The sequence below is a fragment of the Cololabis saira genome, chromosome 24, assembly GCF_033807715.1.
Source record: "Cololabis saira isolate AMF1-May2022 chromosome 24, fColSai1.1, whole genome shotgun sequence".
NCBI classification, from domain to species: Eukaryota; Metazoa; Chordata; class Actinopteri; order Beloniformes; family Belonidae; genus Cololabis; species Cololabis saira.
Genome location: NC_084610.1, coordinates 8,274,818 through 8,292,463, shown reverse-complemented (window position 1 = coordinate 8,292,463; position 17,646 = coordinate 8,274,818). Strand labels below are relative to the sequence as shown.

Below are 17,646 nucleotides of genomic sequence, written 5' to 3'. Positions count from 1 at the left end.
TAATTGCGTGAAAATGTAAGGAGTAAAAGTAAAAAGTCGTCTGAAAAAGAATTACTCCAGTGAAGTATAGATAACCAAAATTTCTACTTAAGTAAGGTAACAAAGTATTTGTACTTCGTTACTTGACACCTCTGGCTTTGACAGGGGAAGGGATCATACCGCCAAAGGAGAACCAACTTTATCCACTGAAACACTTGGCATACAGAGTCCCATCATGCAGCAGGCCACTACAAAGTCCTGTCACGACAGTTAACAGTTTACAGTGGCATAATGGATGCAGTACTTACATATGCATGCAATGCAGTTTGCAGGACAGGGATACAACACTAAGTGACTAGTACGCAGGATGCAATTTTGTGCATTTTGCAGTATGGGAGAAATACCTGGATGTTGAACTACTTCTGTGCAGCCAAGCCAGTCGGAGAGGTCACATGACTCATTTCCAGTTGCATACTTTCTTTCCCAATTACATATTCTGCAGGACATACTGCATAGTATGTTGCATGTGCTGTATGTAGTATGAAGTTTTTCAAAATAGTTATTCTTTACTTCCTCTTTCCAAAACCATAATGGCAGCAAATGCCACAGCATCTAGAGTTTACATCACTTATGCGGTTACAGACTTCTTACTACTGATGATGGCAGTGTGCAGTACGGTATGTACTACCAAACACAGTAGCAGCCAAGAGCTGAGTGATGGCGGCGAGGTTTGAGCCAACGCCCGTCTGATCAGCATCTATTGATCCACTAATTTTGGAAAAAAAAATGAGTAAGTGACCCAAGGGGGGGCTTGAACCCACAACCCTGAGATTAAGAGTGTCATGGACTGCTGTTTGGAGATGTACCTACTAGGGATGGGCGGTACGGACTAAAACATTTATCACGATAATTTCTGGCATTTATCCCGATAACGATAAAAAAAATACCAATTCAACTCCACCTTTTTAACTATAAATCTATCACCACATTCAGTCTTTGGAGCCCCCAAATCACTGCGCTAAAAGATACTAAATACTACTAAACTACAGCAATTAAATTAAATTAATATGTATGTATTAATTTGTATATGTATTATGTATTAATAATGTTTGTTACACAAAAACGTCATCAACGGGAATTTATCTTTCTTTCTTTCTTTCTTTCTTTCTTTCTTTCTTTCTTTCTTTCTTTCTTTCTTTCTTTCTTTCTTTCTTTCTTTCTTTCTTTCTTTCTTTCTTTCTTTCTTTCTTTCTTTCTTTCTTTCTTTCTTTCTTTTTTCTTTCAGGCTCCTTTCTTTCTTTCTTTCTTTCTTTCTTTCTTTCTTTCTTTCTTTCTTTCTTTCTTTCTTTCTTTCTTTCTTTCTTTCTTTCTTTCTTTCTTTCTTTCTGGCTCATTTCCTTCCTTCCTTCCTTCCTTCCTTCCTTCCTTCCTTCCTTCCTTCCTTCCTTCCTTCCTTCCTTCCTTCCTTCCTTCCTTCCTTCCTTCCTTCCTTCACGTACGTTGTGCGTGGATTTAACACAGAACCATAAATCAGCTTTACACAAAAACCTCATCAACAGGAATTTATCATTATTACCCCGAGATGACAAATTCTTACCGTGGGGAATTTTTTTGACGGTTTATCGTGAACGGTAAAATATCGCCCATTCCTAGTACCTACCTGGTAAAGATATCTCATGTCACTTATTCATCTCAGACTGCCTCAATAAGCTTCACTGTTATATTATTTTGATCCAGTTAAATGTCTTGAACCACTTTTCCTCCACTTTTCCAGTGGACATCAACTCGGCGCTGCCCCTGCGTCTCCCTCCGGCTGCCATCCCAATGGACCTGCGCGTGGACCATCACCAGCAGCAGCAGCAGGGGTCCTCCCTCTCCCCTCCCGCCCAGCAGTCTCCCGGCTCCCTCGGGGTGTCGGGCCAGGCCGGCGGGGGCGCGGTGGCGGCCTCCGTGCGCGAGCAGCAGCTGCAGCAGGAGCTGCTCTCCCTGAAGCAGAAGCAGCAGATCCAACGGCAGATCCTCATCGCGGAGTTCCAGCGGCAGCACGAGCAGCTGTCCCGCCAGCATGAGGCCCAGCTCCAGGAGCACATTAAGGTATATCATTTACTATCACATCTTGTTTATAAACTTTTATGGCTAAAGTTTGTCCTCTGCCAAAGCGGAGAGACAAAGCGAGGTATGTTTCCATTGCTGTTGTGCAAAAAGTGCCAAACCACAATTCATAAAACTGTCATAGAGGCATATCCACAACTTAATAATTCTGCCGTCCCAGCACAAACGGAGACAAATACACTCAAACTCGCACAGCGGAACAAGAAGCACAATCAGAAATGACACTAGCAGGCTTGTACCCCAAAACCTATTTAAATCGCTTCCAAGTGAAGCAAAGACAGCTCTTAATTTAGTCCGCCTTGGGATTCTTCAACAAGAGACTAAACTCAGCAGCAAAGAGCCGCCGCATCAGCTTTAAATGAATCCACTCGGAGAGGAGAGGGAGCAGAAAAACACGACGGCACTTTGGCCTCATTTACTTTCACACAACGGATGGATGAGAGCGATGTAAGGAAACGTTTGGAGTCAGAAAACGTGTGAAAGACGGACTCTGGTTGCAGTCACGGTTACATAACTGAACGCTTGCTGTAAATATCAGCATCCAATAATATATGGCGCGTGACTGGAATGGAAAAACTTAAAGAACAGGTTCACTCCGGGGGCATTTTTTTGTCTTTGTAAACGCACAAAACATTATCACGAGCTGAGATATCACATCCAAGTGACCTGGAAATACAAAGTGAATCTAGATCATCACACCCACGCGGGCGCTTTAATCCTGCAGGACCCCCGAGAGCACTGGAGGGCTCCTGCGGGGCTGCAGCGTCACATAAAAATACACCGCTATGTGTTCCCTGCTACAATATTACTGCTGTATGAATTTGCAATGCACGGAGTTACAGCTGAACCACTTATTCCTGCTGGACTCGGATCGAGTGGGCTGCACATTAGATCACAGTGTGACGGATTTATTGTAACGTTGAATGTGATTTATTTCTCATGCGCAAGTTGATTCATACTTTTCATATTTCTACCCTCCTTTTACTACCTCACATCATCTTCTCTCACTCACTTCTTTATCCTTTCATCCTCTCTGTCCTCTTCTACCTTTGGTCTTGTGTACTTTGCAGTTATTTCTTTCTATTTTCCTTGATTACATCATCCCATCTTTCTTTCTTTGCTGTGTGCTTGAGATTTTTCTTCTTCTCCCTCTTGAAAAACACTTGTTTCCTTTCTTCTTAATGTCTCATTTGTCTTTATTAACCTCTTCCTAATGAGGTCCTCCGGTAGCAGGAACCGATACAGTAAAAGCCATTCTTAATCACTCAAAGGATGATGCAACGTACGCACGGTATAAAAACAGAAAAAACACATCCAATAAAGACCATTCCCATCTAAACAAAACACAATTCCCGCACCAAGTATCAGAGATGTTGCTGTGGGGCGTCAAGAGGCGTCGGACTGAACTTCTTGGTCTGTTGCATCAGTTTTTTTCAGCCATGAATGGAAGCTTCAGCCAATCAAATTGCAGCTCCTCTGTGATGACGTTTGCAGGGCTGTGGTTTACTTCTGCACCTAGCGGGAAGGAATTTTGATTGTAATCCCACGTCTCTGTCACCAGTGGAAACCATCATTTCTGGGGCTGACAGGAGCGTGCAAAAGCCCGACTGCTGCTGCTCCAGGAAACATTGAACTGAAGTGACCTTAACATAAACACCCACAGCTGAGCAACCGCTCTCAACTTACTGACAACTAACACTAACAAAGCAAGTTTTATAGTTTGCTTCCTAAATAAACTCAATTATTGTGTGGATTTGGAAAGTCAGTCGAAAAAAATATGTTTTTTATCTAAAAAAAAGGTCTCCCATCTTCGTTTGTTCTGGCCGGCTAACATACAAGCGGTGTGATTCCTCATAGTTTAATGCCAAATTTATTTAAGTACACCCACAAGATGCTGAGATTTAGTCAATTTAAATAAAACTTCAAGCCAGAATCTCGTATTAGGAAGTGGTTACCGTCTCTCTTCGTTTCTTTCTTTCTTTTCTCGTCTCTTTGTTCCATCTTTTCTTTACTGCATCTTTTCGGTCAAAATAAATCCTCTTTTTTTGGTTCAATTGACAATCAAACATTTAAAAATGGGAAAATAACAGTAGTTTTCAGTATTCTTAGTGGATATGTATTAGTACCAATCATAGAAGAATTAGTCGTGATTGATCCGGCGAGCTTCGCTTTCCAGAATTTACACAAATATAAACCTGGACTGACGTTGCTGCCCGCAATCCAACTCACTGTATCCATGGAAACATCTGCTTGGGTTTCATATGTCTGTTCACACGAGTTCATTTAAAAAACATTTTCCAAGTTGTACCTATGGATCTTCATCACTCTTTCTTTAGATCTCTTTTTTCTTTTGTCTGTAAAATCCTCCACAAACGCTTCTTAGAAAGTCTGTGTGCGTAGCGTCTGTCCTGGAGGAACATTTCCTGGTTTGCAGCGTTTTGCTGCACAGCTAAGACGCTTCGCTTGTGTTCAGATGTCCTGGCGGGTCGGTTCATTCAAGCCGAGGGTTCATCGGGCCTGCGGTGGGGCTGCAAGACCACTCAGATGGAAGAAAGTGACGCACAGCTCCAGTGGGGATGCCCGGCCTCAATCAGCCCCATTCACAGACTCTTGTGTACACACACGCGCGCACGCTTACACACACATTAAAACATACACATCCTCTTAAATTTCAGCAAACACAGTCAAACGCAGGCCCAGTTCCACGTCGGGCCAAGCGGCGAACAGGAGTCCACACAACTTCAGGCGAGCACATTTCCCCCCGTTCACATGTCTGCAGGTTTCCTGCATGCAGGCTGCAGCGAAATGTCTTCAGGGTGCAGCTCACAGGGGAAAAGAAACATCGCTGTGTGCATCTCTGGTCTGCAGAGCCACAGGGGTTATGAGTGTGTGTATGTGGGTGTGGAGGTTACTTTGAGCTTTCCCACCCACTCAAGCCCCGATCCCCAACCTCGGTTTTAAGGCAAAAAAGACGGATTGAGGCGTTGGGCTGGAAGCAGGCCAGAGAGCTGGCGAGCTCTTCTTTCCAGTCCCTCCCTAACCCTCACTCACCTCTCACCTAATTTGTAGGGCTGGGGATCGATTCAAATGTCAAGAATCGATTTGATTCCAATTCTTAAGATTCAGAATCGATTATCAAGATTTGATTCGATTCGATTTCGATATTGATTTGGGTTAGTGTTATTAAAACTGTTTTTTGAGCTGTTGCATGAATTATATGACTGTAGTTATGCAAAATATTACTACTAGTATTATATTGAGATTCAACAGCAAGTATTGGCAGCTAATGATGCTGTAAGGACCAATCAGCTCCCAGAATGCTGATAGAACTGCTTTCAGAAACATCATGTGGGGCAGAATTACCAAACAGATCCAGGGAGGAAACAGAGACGGAGGAAATCGGTTTTATTTTTTCCCACATTCCGTTTTTATTTGTTCCATTTTCGGTCTATTTTGGTTTTTAATTTTTTAAGCATTTGGTTTTTAGCATTTTTTGCAAATGTAACCCCAAGACAGTATATAAAGTAATGAAATATAGACAATTTATGCAATTATAACCTAACACTTTAATGTTTTCATACCTTTAAACATATTTAAAGGCAAAAACATGGCAGCAGTTATTCTCGTGTCCAACAAAACATTCCTTTTTTGGGGATGAACAAAAAAATAACCAAAAGTTGTAATGTAATGATGAAAAAAATAATAAAAATAAAATAAATAAATAAATAAATAAAAGAAAAAAGAACCCCCCCCCCCCCCCCCCCCAAAAAAAAAATAAAAAATCGATCTTTAGACATATGAATCGATTTTTAGGAATTAATATGAGAATTGATTTAGAATTGGGAAATTTTTTCAACACAGGCCTACTAATTTGTTCACATTATTGTTTCAAACATGTGATTTGTCTGTTTAGAACTAATCAAATATTGCCTGATCAAATACTGCCACTGAGCTTGCAACGGTAAGTTCCTCAGAGCATCGGGGAGAAGTCGCTGTATGACTGCAAGCGTAGCCAGCTTCTTGTATTTCTTGTATTTCTTGTATTTAACACACCTGTCAAAGCTCTTTTCAGTGAGTATTTCTATCATTTAATTGGCGCTCTTATCCGCTGGGACTCACAGCGAGGGTCTCCACCTGATCTGAGGACTCTCGAGGATGTTAAGGGGGTGCTTGTGAGCACATTTTGGCTTTTGCAGTGATTTTATTTTTGACCTTTCGGTGCACGACAAGCTGTCAGGCCCAAGGGGGGGTTGTTTTTTGGTACGAAGGCTGCACGAGGACAGAATTCTCATTTTATAGCACTTAACAGATGCTCCTCTGTCTTTTTCTCTAGAGTAATGTAGGTAGGCAGGTTGGATTATGTGTTTTGCTAAAGCAATCTCCGGTTATTGTTTATATTTATTTAAAGGCTGAAACATTTGGCTAAGAGTTTTTAAGGAAATGCAAAGGTTTTATTTTATTGCTTTAAGCAGCTGTCAGACCTATTTACTTCAGAGGGAAACTTAAGGACACCAGAAGTGGGATGATTATGCAAGAAAGTCATTTTATTCGGAGGAAACTTCCTTTGAGGCATCTACGAGGTTTCATGTGATTAAAAAACGCTCGTCATCTCCAGTCTGGAGTTTGTAAATGACGTGATTGTGATGTTTGGTCCTGCAGCAGCAGCAGGAGCTCCTGGCCTTGAAGCACCAGCAGGAGCTGCTGGAGCACCAGAGGAAGATGGAGAACCACCGTCTGGAGCAGGAGCTGGAGAAGCAGCAGCGGGAACAGAAGCTCCAGCTGCTGAAGAACAAGGAGAGGGGGCAAGAGAGTAAGTACCGAGAAAAGATGGGTCAAAAGCCAGCAGAAAGCATCATTAATTAAAAAAAAGCATTTCAGCCACATCATGGGCTCAACAGTTTTTTACATTCTTGCAAACCAACATAAACACACATAGAGGAAATAAAATACATTGTTGTTGGAGGAGTTAGAATAGCCGGTTTTTACGCCTCCTGTCACAGATTTTGTGCCTCAACAAGTAAATAAATCAGTAAAACAGGTAGAGCAGGACACAGCCACCTCCCCATGCTGATACCAATCCCTGTTATCCCCGACTTTCAGCCAGCTCCATCCCAACCCTTAATTCAAATATCTCCAAGGGTGAAAGAACCGTTGTGTTTGTGTGCTTTTTTTTTTTGCATGCAAGTGTGTGTGCGCGTGTGTTTGCACGTCTGTGTGTTTCCATTTTGCTTGGAGAACCGGCGTATTTGCCGTGGTAAACGAGCTGTATTAGCGCGGTGGCCTTGGCGGGGGCCCGGCCCGAGTTATTACCGCTGCCTGCTGGACGTCTCTCAACAGTTCATTGAAAGCAAGTGGACAGGAGTCCTTGAGAGCAGTTTACACACTATATGGAAAACGCTGGCGGATCGAGGCCGCGCCCGCGCGAGTGTTTACGCGTGTGCACGGGGAGGGAGAGGTGTTTGCTCTCACATGTACCCGCAGGACCGTGGTTTGTGGTCTCGGTGCTTTCAAATTTCTCAACCTTCTGTGTCATTTTTGTGTGTTTTTTTGGCTGCATTCATTTTGTGATAATCAATCAATTTCAGGTTTATCAGCCCTTAAATTCACTGCCACTTATGATTATTTAACTGATTCAACTGCTGATTTTGTTCTCAGTATATTTTCTTCTTATAAGAAGAAAGAAAAACATTCATAATGATGCTGAAACAGAGGAAATGTCTCTGAAGACTTTTTTCAAATGAACCAATCAATTAATTGGCCAATCCTTTTAAAAAAAGCCCATAACTTGATACAGTTACTCCTCTAAAATTGAAAGATTGGAGCAGATATGATGTTTCAAAATAAGAAATTACTGAGTTCACAATAAATTTCTGAGTTTGTCATTTTGAGCTGGAATGGGGAAAATAATGAGAAACCAGAGGAGGGGTTGTTGTAAATTAAAGCTTCCTTAGAGGAAATGAGATGATAAAAGAGCGTAGTGAGTGAGTTCAAATTAAACTTGTTCAGTATAATTGTGGACATTTGATTCATTGTCGTGGATTATGAGATAACATATGCCAGATGCCTGCGACCGCTTTTCCTATTATCGTTTACTAAGGCCATTTTCAGGGCTTTAATTGTGATTAAACGACCTGAAATTTAGTCAATTGGAGATTTATATTTCTTAGGACGGTTTTGAGGATTTTTAGTTTTTTGTACCTCATGCATGCGTATTTTTCCGTCAGGTGCTGTGGCGAGCACTGAGGTGAAGATGCGTCTTCAGGAGTTTGTCCTGAACAAGAAGAAGGCCCTGGCTCAGCGGAGCCTCAACCAGGGAGGCCTCCCCAACGACGCTCCCTACTGGTATCGGTAAGCTTCAGTTTCCTTCAGAGAAACACTGAGAGGCTGGAAGTGTAAAATGGCTTTGGTCCTTTCCATTGTTGGACCTGGTAGGATCTACTGACTTAACAAACGCCCACTAGGGATGGGCGGTATGGACTAAAAAATGTATCACAATCATTTCTGGCATTTATCCCGATAACGATAAAAAAGACGACAAAAAAAATACCAATTCAACTCCACCTTTGTAACTATAAATCTATCACCACATTCAGTCTTTGGAGCCCCCAAAACACTGCTCTAAAAGATACTAAATGCTACTAAACTACACCAATTAAATTGAATTGAACCTTCATTCTTTCTTTCTTTCTTTCTTTCTTTCTTTCTTTCTTTCTTTCTTTCTTTCTTTCTTTCTTTCTTTCTTTCTTTCTTTCTTTCTTTCTTTCTTTCTTTCTTTCTTTCTTTCTTTCAGGCTCATTTCTTCCTTCCTTCCTTCCTTCCTTCCTTCCTTCCTTCCTTCCTTCCTTCCTTCCTTCCTTCCTTCCTTCCTTCCTTCCCGTACGTTGTGCGTGGATTTAACGCAGAACCATAAATCAGTTTTACACAAAAACTTCATCAACAGGAATTTATCGTTTTTACCGAGATGACAAATTCTTACCGTGGGGAATTTTTTTGACGGTATATCGTGAACGGTAAAATATCGCCCATTCCTAACGCCCACGAATGGAAACCCACCAGTTAATTCACTGTTGTCAGGAAACAAAGCAATATGAATTAGGCTGAGTCTTCATCTGTCCTGGCACTTCCTGTCTTCATCACCTGTGAAAAGACGGCCACACATATAAAAAATGCATGCACAAACATCTGAGGGCGGGATATTGCGAGCTGATGATAAGTGCTCCTGCTCCAAAGACTCATCTTCATTGTAGCATCCCTGTATCCGTGTGCAGGTGTGCCCACTTGCTATTTCCTATGTGTTTGCTATATTGATCTCCTGTCACATGTCGTCACTGCCTGCGGGTTTGTGATATGAAAAGCAGATCGCACAGCATAGCCTAACTGTGTGTTATTGATTTGCTTTTTTTTCTATTTCATGTAGTCCAAATGTGTTACACAGAAAATATTTTGACATGGTCCAGCTGCTGGGGTCTTATGTGCTCAGAGGATGTAATTGTGATTTGATAGGCATAAAGCACACAACCAAAAGGAAGTGGAAGGATATGTGCAGCTTTTTCCGAGGTTTGTCCGTCTTAAACTTCTAGAGCTACCCCTTTAAATATTCTAAAAGCAAACTGATTGGATTTTAACTAGCTTTTAATCTGCTTTTTCATTACTTTTTAAGGGTTGAGTTTGTAACCCTACCTGACCCAACCTTAGGGTATTTTAGCTTTAAAGTTCACTTCTAGATATAACTTCCAAATGATAATCTGCACGGGGCTAAGTGGTAGATTATAGCACAGTAAAAGAACTAAATCCATAAAATGCATGTACAGTTTGTAGTCAAATATTATTACATAATGGGGATGTGTGACCCAGTGAAAAACCCACGAGTGTCAACTTTCAACAGCTCAAAGTATCACAAAGTGAGTCTGTCTATATCTGTTTTCTTCTCTTCTTCCCCACAACGAGATATAAATTTCTCAACTCTCTGGACTCGCCATCCCACTCAGTTTTGGAAATGCCAAGTGTGTACATCTGCTCGTCCGAAACATGCGTTTGGTCCCAAGCCAACTCGGCTTAACTTTTCCTGCAAGCGCCACCTTGTTCTGTAGGCAGCGAGCAGATGGCAGCACATGTCTGCATCCGTGCCAAAAGGATTTTCATGATGGCTTGATCATTCAGTTTTATGGCAGCCACAAAGTTACTTCGTTAGGATTACTCTTAACTCTCAGTATCGGTGATATTTTGAGCCCTTTCACATAGTTTGTTCTGTTCCTTTGCAGCAAAACCCAACACAGCTCTCTGGACCAGAGCTCGCCTCCGCAGACCGGCGTGTCCACCTACAATCACCCTGTGCTGGGCGTCTACAACCCCCGGGACGACTTCCCGCTGCGAAAGACTGGTACATCTCTTTCACACACACATGGTCCCACGCTTAACATTGGCAGCGCAGAGCTGTGTTGCTGCGCACACATTTAGAGGGGATTACACTCCCAGGCATTTTGAAACTGTTATGTCATGCTGCTGCTCTGCAGACTCTCGTCTGGTGTAATTCAGACTACATCAGAGGTCTGCACCATTATTCCCAGTCTCCCAGCATCCCCCCGTGAGAGTGTTAGAGTGAAGGCGTAGGTGGTTGTGGAGTACAACAAAGTGAGAGCTTAGTGGAGTGATTGTTAACGTCTTAGCACTTTAATGTCTTCTTTTGAAAATGTTCAGACTCCTCATAGAGATTATTTTTTAAAACAAATGTTCCGAAATGATTTGGAAATGATTAGAAAGTGGAGGTTTTTAGCCATCACTTAAAAGGAACAGCGCTTTTTCTTTTTTTTTTTGTATATTATTTAAGAGAAATGCGTGTGTGAAGGTTCACTTGTAGTGTCAAAGTTACCTTTTGGAGTTCCCCAGGGCACTATTGTTGGTCCCCTTTTTTTCGTTCTACATTATTATATTATAATTATAATTATTATATTATAATAATGTTCTACATTATTATATTATTTAAGAGGAATGCGTGTGTGAAGGTTCACTTGTAGTGCCAAAGTTGCCTTTTGGAGTTCCCCAGGGCACTATTGTTGGTCCCCTTTTTTTCGTTCTACATTATACCCCAGGGACTGCCACTACATGGTAACTTTAACTCTCGTGTTATGATAATGTTCCTGTAGTAAACTGTCACACCTTTCCCCTGTTGGCCGACTGATAACCTGTTGTATTCACTAATATTTATTACCGACTGGTCCTAAAACAGATGTTGAATGTACAAACTTCTCTCTGCTGTACTTGGGTATCAACTGCACAAAGGAAATTATATTAATTATTTACTATGCAATTTCTGGCTGGTAAAGACAAATCTATCACATTTCTTCAAAGTTTTAATCAAACAAGAGAAAAGTTTTACTTTTCATTTATCTTGAATGAAACATTTCTGCCATTTCTTCCAACTCGTGAGAATTAACTAATGTAATAATCGAGCAGTGTTATTGCGCTTACATTTCTTGTCCTCCAACATAATTATTGTTTCTTATCTATACTGTCAAAGCAATTACCTGACAGACTTCAGGTTCACTTTTAATTTTCTCTTATTTGTTTTACTTGTCAAACGTCTCTCTTTCCAGTGATTAAATACCTGGAAACTTCCTATTTCATTAAAAAAATACTAAATTTGAAACTTTCTTCTCCTTGAAAAGCACTCCTCAAGGAAGTTAAGATGCTCATTTTACCTTTCTCTCTTGTTCATTTAAGTTATCTTGAAAAGGGAAAGAATACGAGTTTTGCAGCTCTCCGTTGTGGCTGTGTTTTTGAAGAAATACAACATTAACATGGACATATAAACTGTAAATACTTGATTTAGGAACAACCCTACTTTGTAGAAATGCTGCCTATAAATAAACCTTAGCCCCTCAAGAAACTGCCTCTTCCTGCAGTAACTTCACTATTGCACCGTGCAGCATGTTTTTGTTTAATTTTAGGCCAAAATTTGTCAGATAAAACGTTGCAGAATGTCCCACTGGAAAAAAAAAAAAAAAAAATCCTTGTGGCCCCACACCCTAAAGTCTTTAGGCTTCAGAGTAAAACCAGCTGTTTTCAGAGTGTTTTTGTGAGGTGTGTGAATGTGTGTAGCGTTGTGTGTGTGTGTAAAGTGTGGCTGGTGTGTGCGGTGGTGTAGCTGTGGAGCAGCGGTCATCTTACAGTGCAATTATTCACTTAACGCGGTGGCAGGCGGCTGCAGCCAGGCCCTGTTGACTCTGAGCCTTCTGGGCCGCTGGCTACGACAACAGATAGACCACAGTTAACGCTGGCCCACACAGCCACGTTCCAGAGCCGGATAAAAAAAAGATGAGACCGGAGAAACCTTCGGTGGCTTCGTCGAACATTTTCGGGAGTTTAAAAAAGATGAGAAGTTGGTTTCTTTCCAAAAGCATAGACAGTGAAGATTAGAGAGCTGGCAAGCAGGATTTAAACTAAATCCAGCATGTGGCACAATGATGCCCGCCTGCTGGAAGAAAGAAAGAAAGAAAGAAAGACAAAAAAAAACATCTTTTGGGAGAGAAAGGGGAAAGAGCGGGAAGATGGCAGAGAGTGAAAAGATTGTCCCGGGAGTGTTAGCCCGTGGCTTGATTTCTATAAGGCTGAGGTTTGTGCTCTGCTGCTGAGAGAAGAGAACCTGTGCCACCCTGATATTTGCCCACAGCGATGACGTGCTTTGCGGGGTTTACTTATGGTAATGCCAGCTCGGGAGAGTTTAGAGGCTCTTTTATATCACCGCCAGGCCGTAAAGTAGAAGACTGGAACCCAGGACTCCCAGCAATCGGCGGAGGAAGCAACAGCGCTCTTTTGTGCATCTCCCCCCTTTTTTGCACTTCGGCGGCACGGTGTGGCAAACTACAAAACATTTAAACAAATAATTGAAGGTTTTTAATTGGTCTGTGTCATAATCGATTTGGTTACCATGGCAACAACGTATGGGATCGAATAGAGCGGCTGCTGTGTTAGAAATACGAGCAGCAGGTGTATCCGCTTACAGTGAAGTTAATCATCTTGTCCTGTGAACTTTGTGCGTAGAGTAAAAATGCATCTCTACGGCCGAATAAAACGCCATCCAAAAATAGTGAGCCCCTTCAATTTAAATACCAGCGATCAGCGAAGGGGGGATGTGGTGGGAAACAGAGTTGCGTGACAAAAAGGGGCCTTCCTGAAAACCCGCGCCTCAGCCAGAAATGGGCCTAAAGTCATTAACCTCTCCTATCGTGCGCAGTCGGGGGCGAGAGAGAGCATCACATGAATAATGCCTTGTTTGGAGCATGTTCTCACATACACAGAGATGCCTCAGAAAGATGTAGACGGGGTGGGAAAGCGTGAGGCCCTCTGACTCACTGTGCCCTTTGATAGAGGCAGAGCAAAGCATACTGTTCCTGGCAGAGGAGGCCGGGGCTTCAGCCAAACGGGGCCAGACCATCTTTTACATGGATACAATAGCACATAGGCAGCCTGATGCCACGCAGAACAAGCAGGAGGCCATAACCGTTTACAGTTTATCTAGGAAGACAAAGCAGCATGTGGCGGTCTGTTGGATGTGTTTGGCTTCCGCTGTGAGCTCCGTTTGCACTGTTACACTATTGTACCACTATTGATAACCTCCAAATTAGGGATGGGCGATATTTTACCGTTCACGATAAACTGTAAAAAAAAATTCCCCACGGTAAGAATTTGTCATCTCGCGGTAAAAACGATAAATTCCTGTTGATGACGTTTTTGTGTAAAGCTGATTTATGGTTCTGCGTTAAATCCACGCACAACGTACGTGAAGGAAGGAAGGAAGGAAGGAAGGAAGGAAGGAAGGAAGGAAGGAAGGAAGGAAGGAAGGAAGGAAGGAAGGAAGGAAGGAAGGAAGGAAGGAAATGAGCCAGAAAGAAAGAAAGAAAAAAGAAAGAAAGAAAGAAAGAAAGAAAGAAAGAAAGAAAGAAAGATATGAGCCTGAAAGAAAGAAAGAAAGAAAGAAAGAAAGAAAGAAATGAGCCTGAAAGAAAGAAAGAAAGAAAGATATGAGCCAGAAAGAAAGAAAGAAATGAGCCAGAAAGAAAGAAAGAAATGAGCCTGAAAGAAAGAAAGAAAGAAAGAAAGAAAGAAAGAAAGAAATGAGCCAGAAAGAAAGAAAGATATGAGCCAGAAAGAAAGAAAGAAAGAAAGAAAGAAAGAAAGAAAGAAAGAAAGAAAGAAATGAGCCAGAAAGAAAGAAAGAAAGATATGAGCCAGAAAGAAAGAAAGAAAGAAAGAAAGAAAGAAAGAAAGAAATGAGCCAGAAAGAAAGAAAGAAATGAGCCTGAAAGAAAGAAAGAAAGAAAGAAAGTAATGAGCCTGAAAGAAAGAAAGAAATGAGCCAGAAAGAAAGAAAGAAAGAAAGAAAGAAAGAAAGAAAGAAAGAAAGAAAGAAAGAAAGAAAGAAGGATAAATTCCCGTTGTTTTTATCGTTATCGGGATAAATGCCAGAAATTATGAAATTGTGATACATTTTTTAGTCCATACCGCCCATCCCTACTCCAAATTGAACCTATAGCGATAAAAAATAATGAGTCTTGTTGTTTATAGATAATGAGTCCTTCAGAATACAAAATATTATGGCAGCTTAGGGAATAACGGTTCGATTTTCTCCCCGAAACGCCACATCATGTGATAACGGCATGTGGCGTGGTCGTCTCCATCTGACGAGCATCTCGTTGCAAATATTGACACTTTCTTCATTGATTCCACTTTAATCCTCTTTGCTGTCACGCCTCTCAAAGTTTTTTCCCTCATTCACTCGAAATAGGAAACAAAAACCTGGTAATTGAACTTACTATTATTGATTTAGACAGAAATTATCTCGAGATCATCCTCTGGAAAATTAAGGCCATATGCCATTTTTCTTGGAAAGTCTATAAAGGCATTTAAAAAAATAATAATAATAATCAAAACTCTTCACAGGACAGCAGGGCATGCACAACTAATCTTTTTCCTTGAAGTAATGGAACAAAACCACAGCGTTCAGACTCTCTTGTTAAGCCAAGAAGACATTTGGCTCATCTTCTTGACCGTAACTTCAACTTTTACTCTCTCGGCTGAGTGGATGAGGAATGAATAAAGACCTCGTATAAAACAAACTTTCTGTCCGTCCTTTGTAAAACAACTAGAAACCTCATTAAAGCCGGCAGAAAAAGACGGCGGCAGCTACTTCTGTATCCCGGAAGCCTTTATTTCATCCAGAAGTGAGTTATTACAGCATTAATCTTAATTGTATGATTTGTCATGCTGGATAATTGGCTTTTAATGGGAATAGTTTTTGTAATCTTTCCCTTTCTTAGGTGGAAATGGACACATTCTGTTTAAATTGGTCGTTATATTCAGTTGATGTGCTTAAAGTAGGCTTATTTTCAAAGGTTGACACAATTGGAGGTCTTCATGAAATGTTTGAATTAAAATAACGAATACAGGATCAAAGCTCCCTTTTCAACCGTGTATTTACAGCTCCATTTAAAGCAGCTGGTTTTAAGGGGTGGGCAGGGTTGTGTTGCTTTTATGTTTGCAGTCACTCAAACATAAAAGTGTGTGTTTAAATTGGTTTAAGGTTTCTCCTTTTTGAAGCTTTTGTTCAAACTTCCACCACAGCCTCTGACCCCCGACCCCCGACCTGTTAGTGGCCGAGGAAAACGTCGTTGTTGAAATATGACGTACTTCCAGAAAGTGATTCCCAGAATGAGAGTCCAGAGTTACTCTGGCTGGTTTTTGCTGATAGGAGAGATGAAAGACTGCAAGAGCTGGACAACATTTCTTAAAAATAATCCAAACAGTTGAATTAAAACTGATATTTTAATGTGAATTGGTTCCAGCAGACACTTTTGACAGTTTCTTCATATTTGATCTAGGGCTGTTCGATTAATCGATTTTAAATCGTAATCGCGATTATGTAATTAGAACGATGTTAAAACGTGAAACTCGTAAAATCGATTTTTCACTTTTTTTTTTTTTTACCTTGTCTGCACACATATTAATGATTGATGGAAATACCTCTCAATACCTGCGACAAGTGCCCCATCGGAGAGGCTCTTTAGTGCATTATTATTTAGCATGCAAAGACCCAGTTTAGTTCAATTAGAATGTCTTGTTTTATTTAATTGGAAATATAACTTACTGTATGTTTGCAAGTGCTGATTTGCTGATTTTTTTTTCCAGAGATAAAACTTTATATTTTATTATATTTTTTAAAACTTTTTTTCAACTTACTTTACAGAGTTTTGCACTTTATTCATTCATTTTTGGTTTAATAAGAGCAAAGTTTGCACTTAAAGCCCAATGGGGCAAATGTTCAATAAAAAAAAAAGCATATTTGAAATAATTTCTTTGCCTTTTGTCAATTCACAAAATAATCGTAATCGAAAATCGAGAGAAAAAAATCGAGATTTTATTTTTGGGCAAAATCGAACAGCCCTAATTTGATCTAAGTGTTGCTTTATTCATGTAGTTTTTGTAATGTTTGAGCATTATATTATCCTTTTTCATCCCTTTTTTTTTCTACAGAATTATTTCTAACATTTTTTTGTTTTAATCTGAATCAGATCTTTTGAGCTCCTTTACTGGATCTGTAGTAAACTGGCTTCACAAACACACTTCAGTCAACACGAGTTGGTCGCGGTCCATCTGGACTGCGCTCTCCATCCCACTCTGCGTGCTACTGTACCTTCGCACTTCATATTTCACACTTCTGTCTTTTCAACACGTTTATTTTTACCTGACACTGCAAAATGGGAACGTTTCCTGACTTTTTCATAAAGAAAAACTTTCCCTCAGAGAAGGAAGCTTCTGTACTTGCCCCGTTTGTTACCAACTCTAAGGCTCACAGAGGTTTTAGTGTCGGAGAAGTCTGGTTACGTTAGAATTTGGAACCTTCATCCACCGCTTTTTGGATTCAAAAATTAGATAATAACTAGGGAAATGATCTGAGGCTGCTGATTGGCAGGACAAGATAAACAGAGCATTAGTGTCCATGTCTGTAACCACGGTGACATGCCGTTCCTTTCTGCCTGTCTCCGTTCACGAGTCCGTAGCGGCGTACACAAAAGACCAGAAGGCCAGTCGAGCGATCAGACACGGCCCCCAAATTGGAGCTAATTGCTTTTCAGCTCATCTTGTTCTGGTGCAGCTCAGTCGGAGGGACGCCGTGTACGCCGAACGAACAGCGGCACGTAACAGATTGTGTAGCAAAACAGGTTTCATAACGGAGCAGGTTTGTGGAGGGGGCTCCATGACGGCTCAGCGTGTCAGTTTAAGCCCAGAGCCTGTAAGGCTGCAGCTCAGGTGACTCCACCGCCACGCTGATTGATTTGTCCAAAAGCTGCCGCCAGTTATCTGTTTAGCATCGAGGAGGCTTGACAGGAGTGTCTGAGCCAGAGCCGGCAAGACAATCGAATCACCTACTTACCAAGGTAGACAGAGCCGTGTGTGATCTTTGACTGCAGCAAGAAGCAACGACGCGACTCATAGCAGCTCCAGTGGACGGTCAAACACAAAAGCAGTGTTTTGTTTAATAAAAAAGCCAAAAAGTGT

General features: G+C 41.2%; 1 protein-coding gene across 5 annotated transcripts in view; it reads left to right on the top strand.

The window, feature by feature from the left end:
- LOC133424824 (histone deacetylase 4-like) overlaps nt 1-17,646 on the top strand; it is an 80,027-nt gene that overhangs the window by 37,650 nt on the left and 24,731 nt on the right. For all 5 annotated transcript variants that reach the window (XM_061715354.1, XM_061715350.1, XM_061715352.1 and 2 more), the window contains 4 exons: nt 1,754-2,073; nt 6,751-6,901; nt 8,316-8,439; nt 10,353-10,471. In XM_061715354.1, coding sequence (XP_061571338.1) covers nt 1,754-2,073; nt 6,751-6,901; nt 8,316-8,439; nt 10,353-10,471 — 714 coding nt within the window. The remainder of the gene's footprint in view (nt 1-1,753; nt 2,074-6,750; nt 6,902-8,315; nt 8,440-10,352; nt 10,472-17,646) is intronic.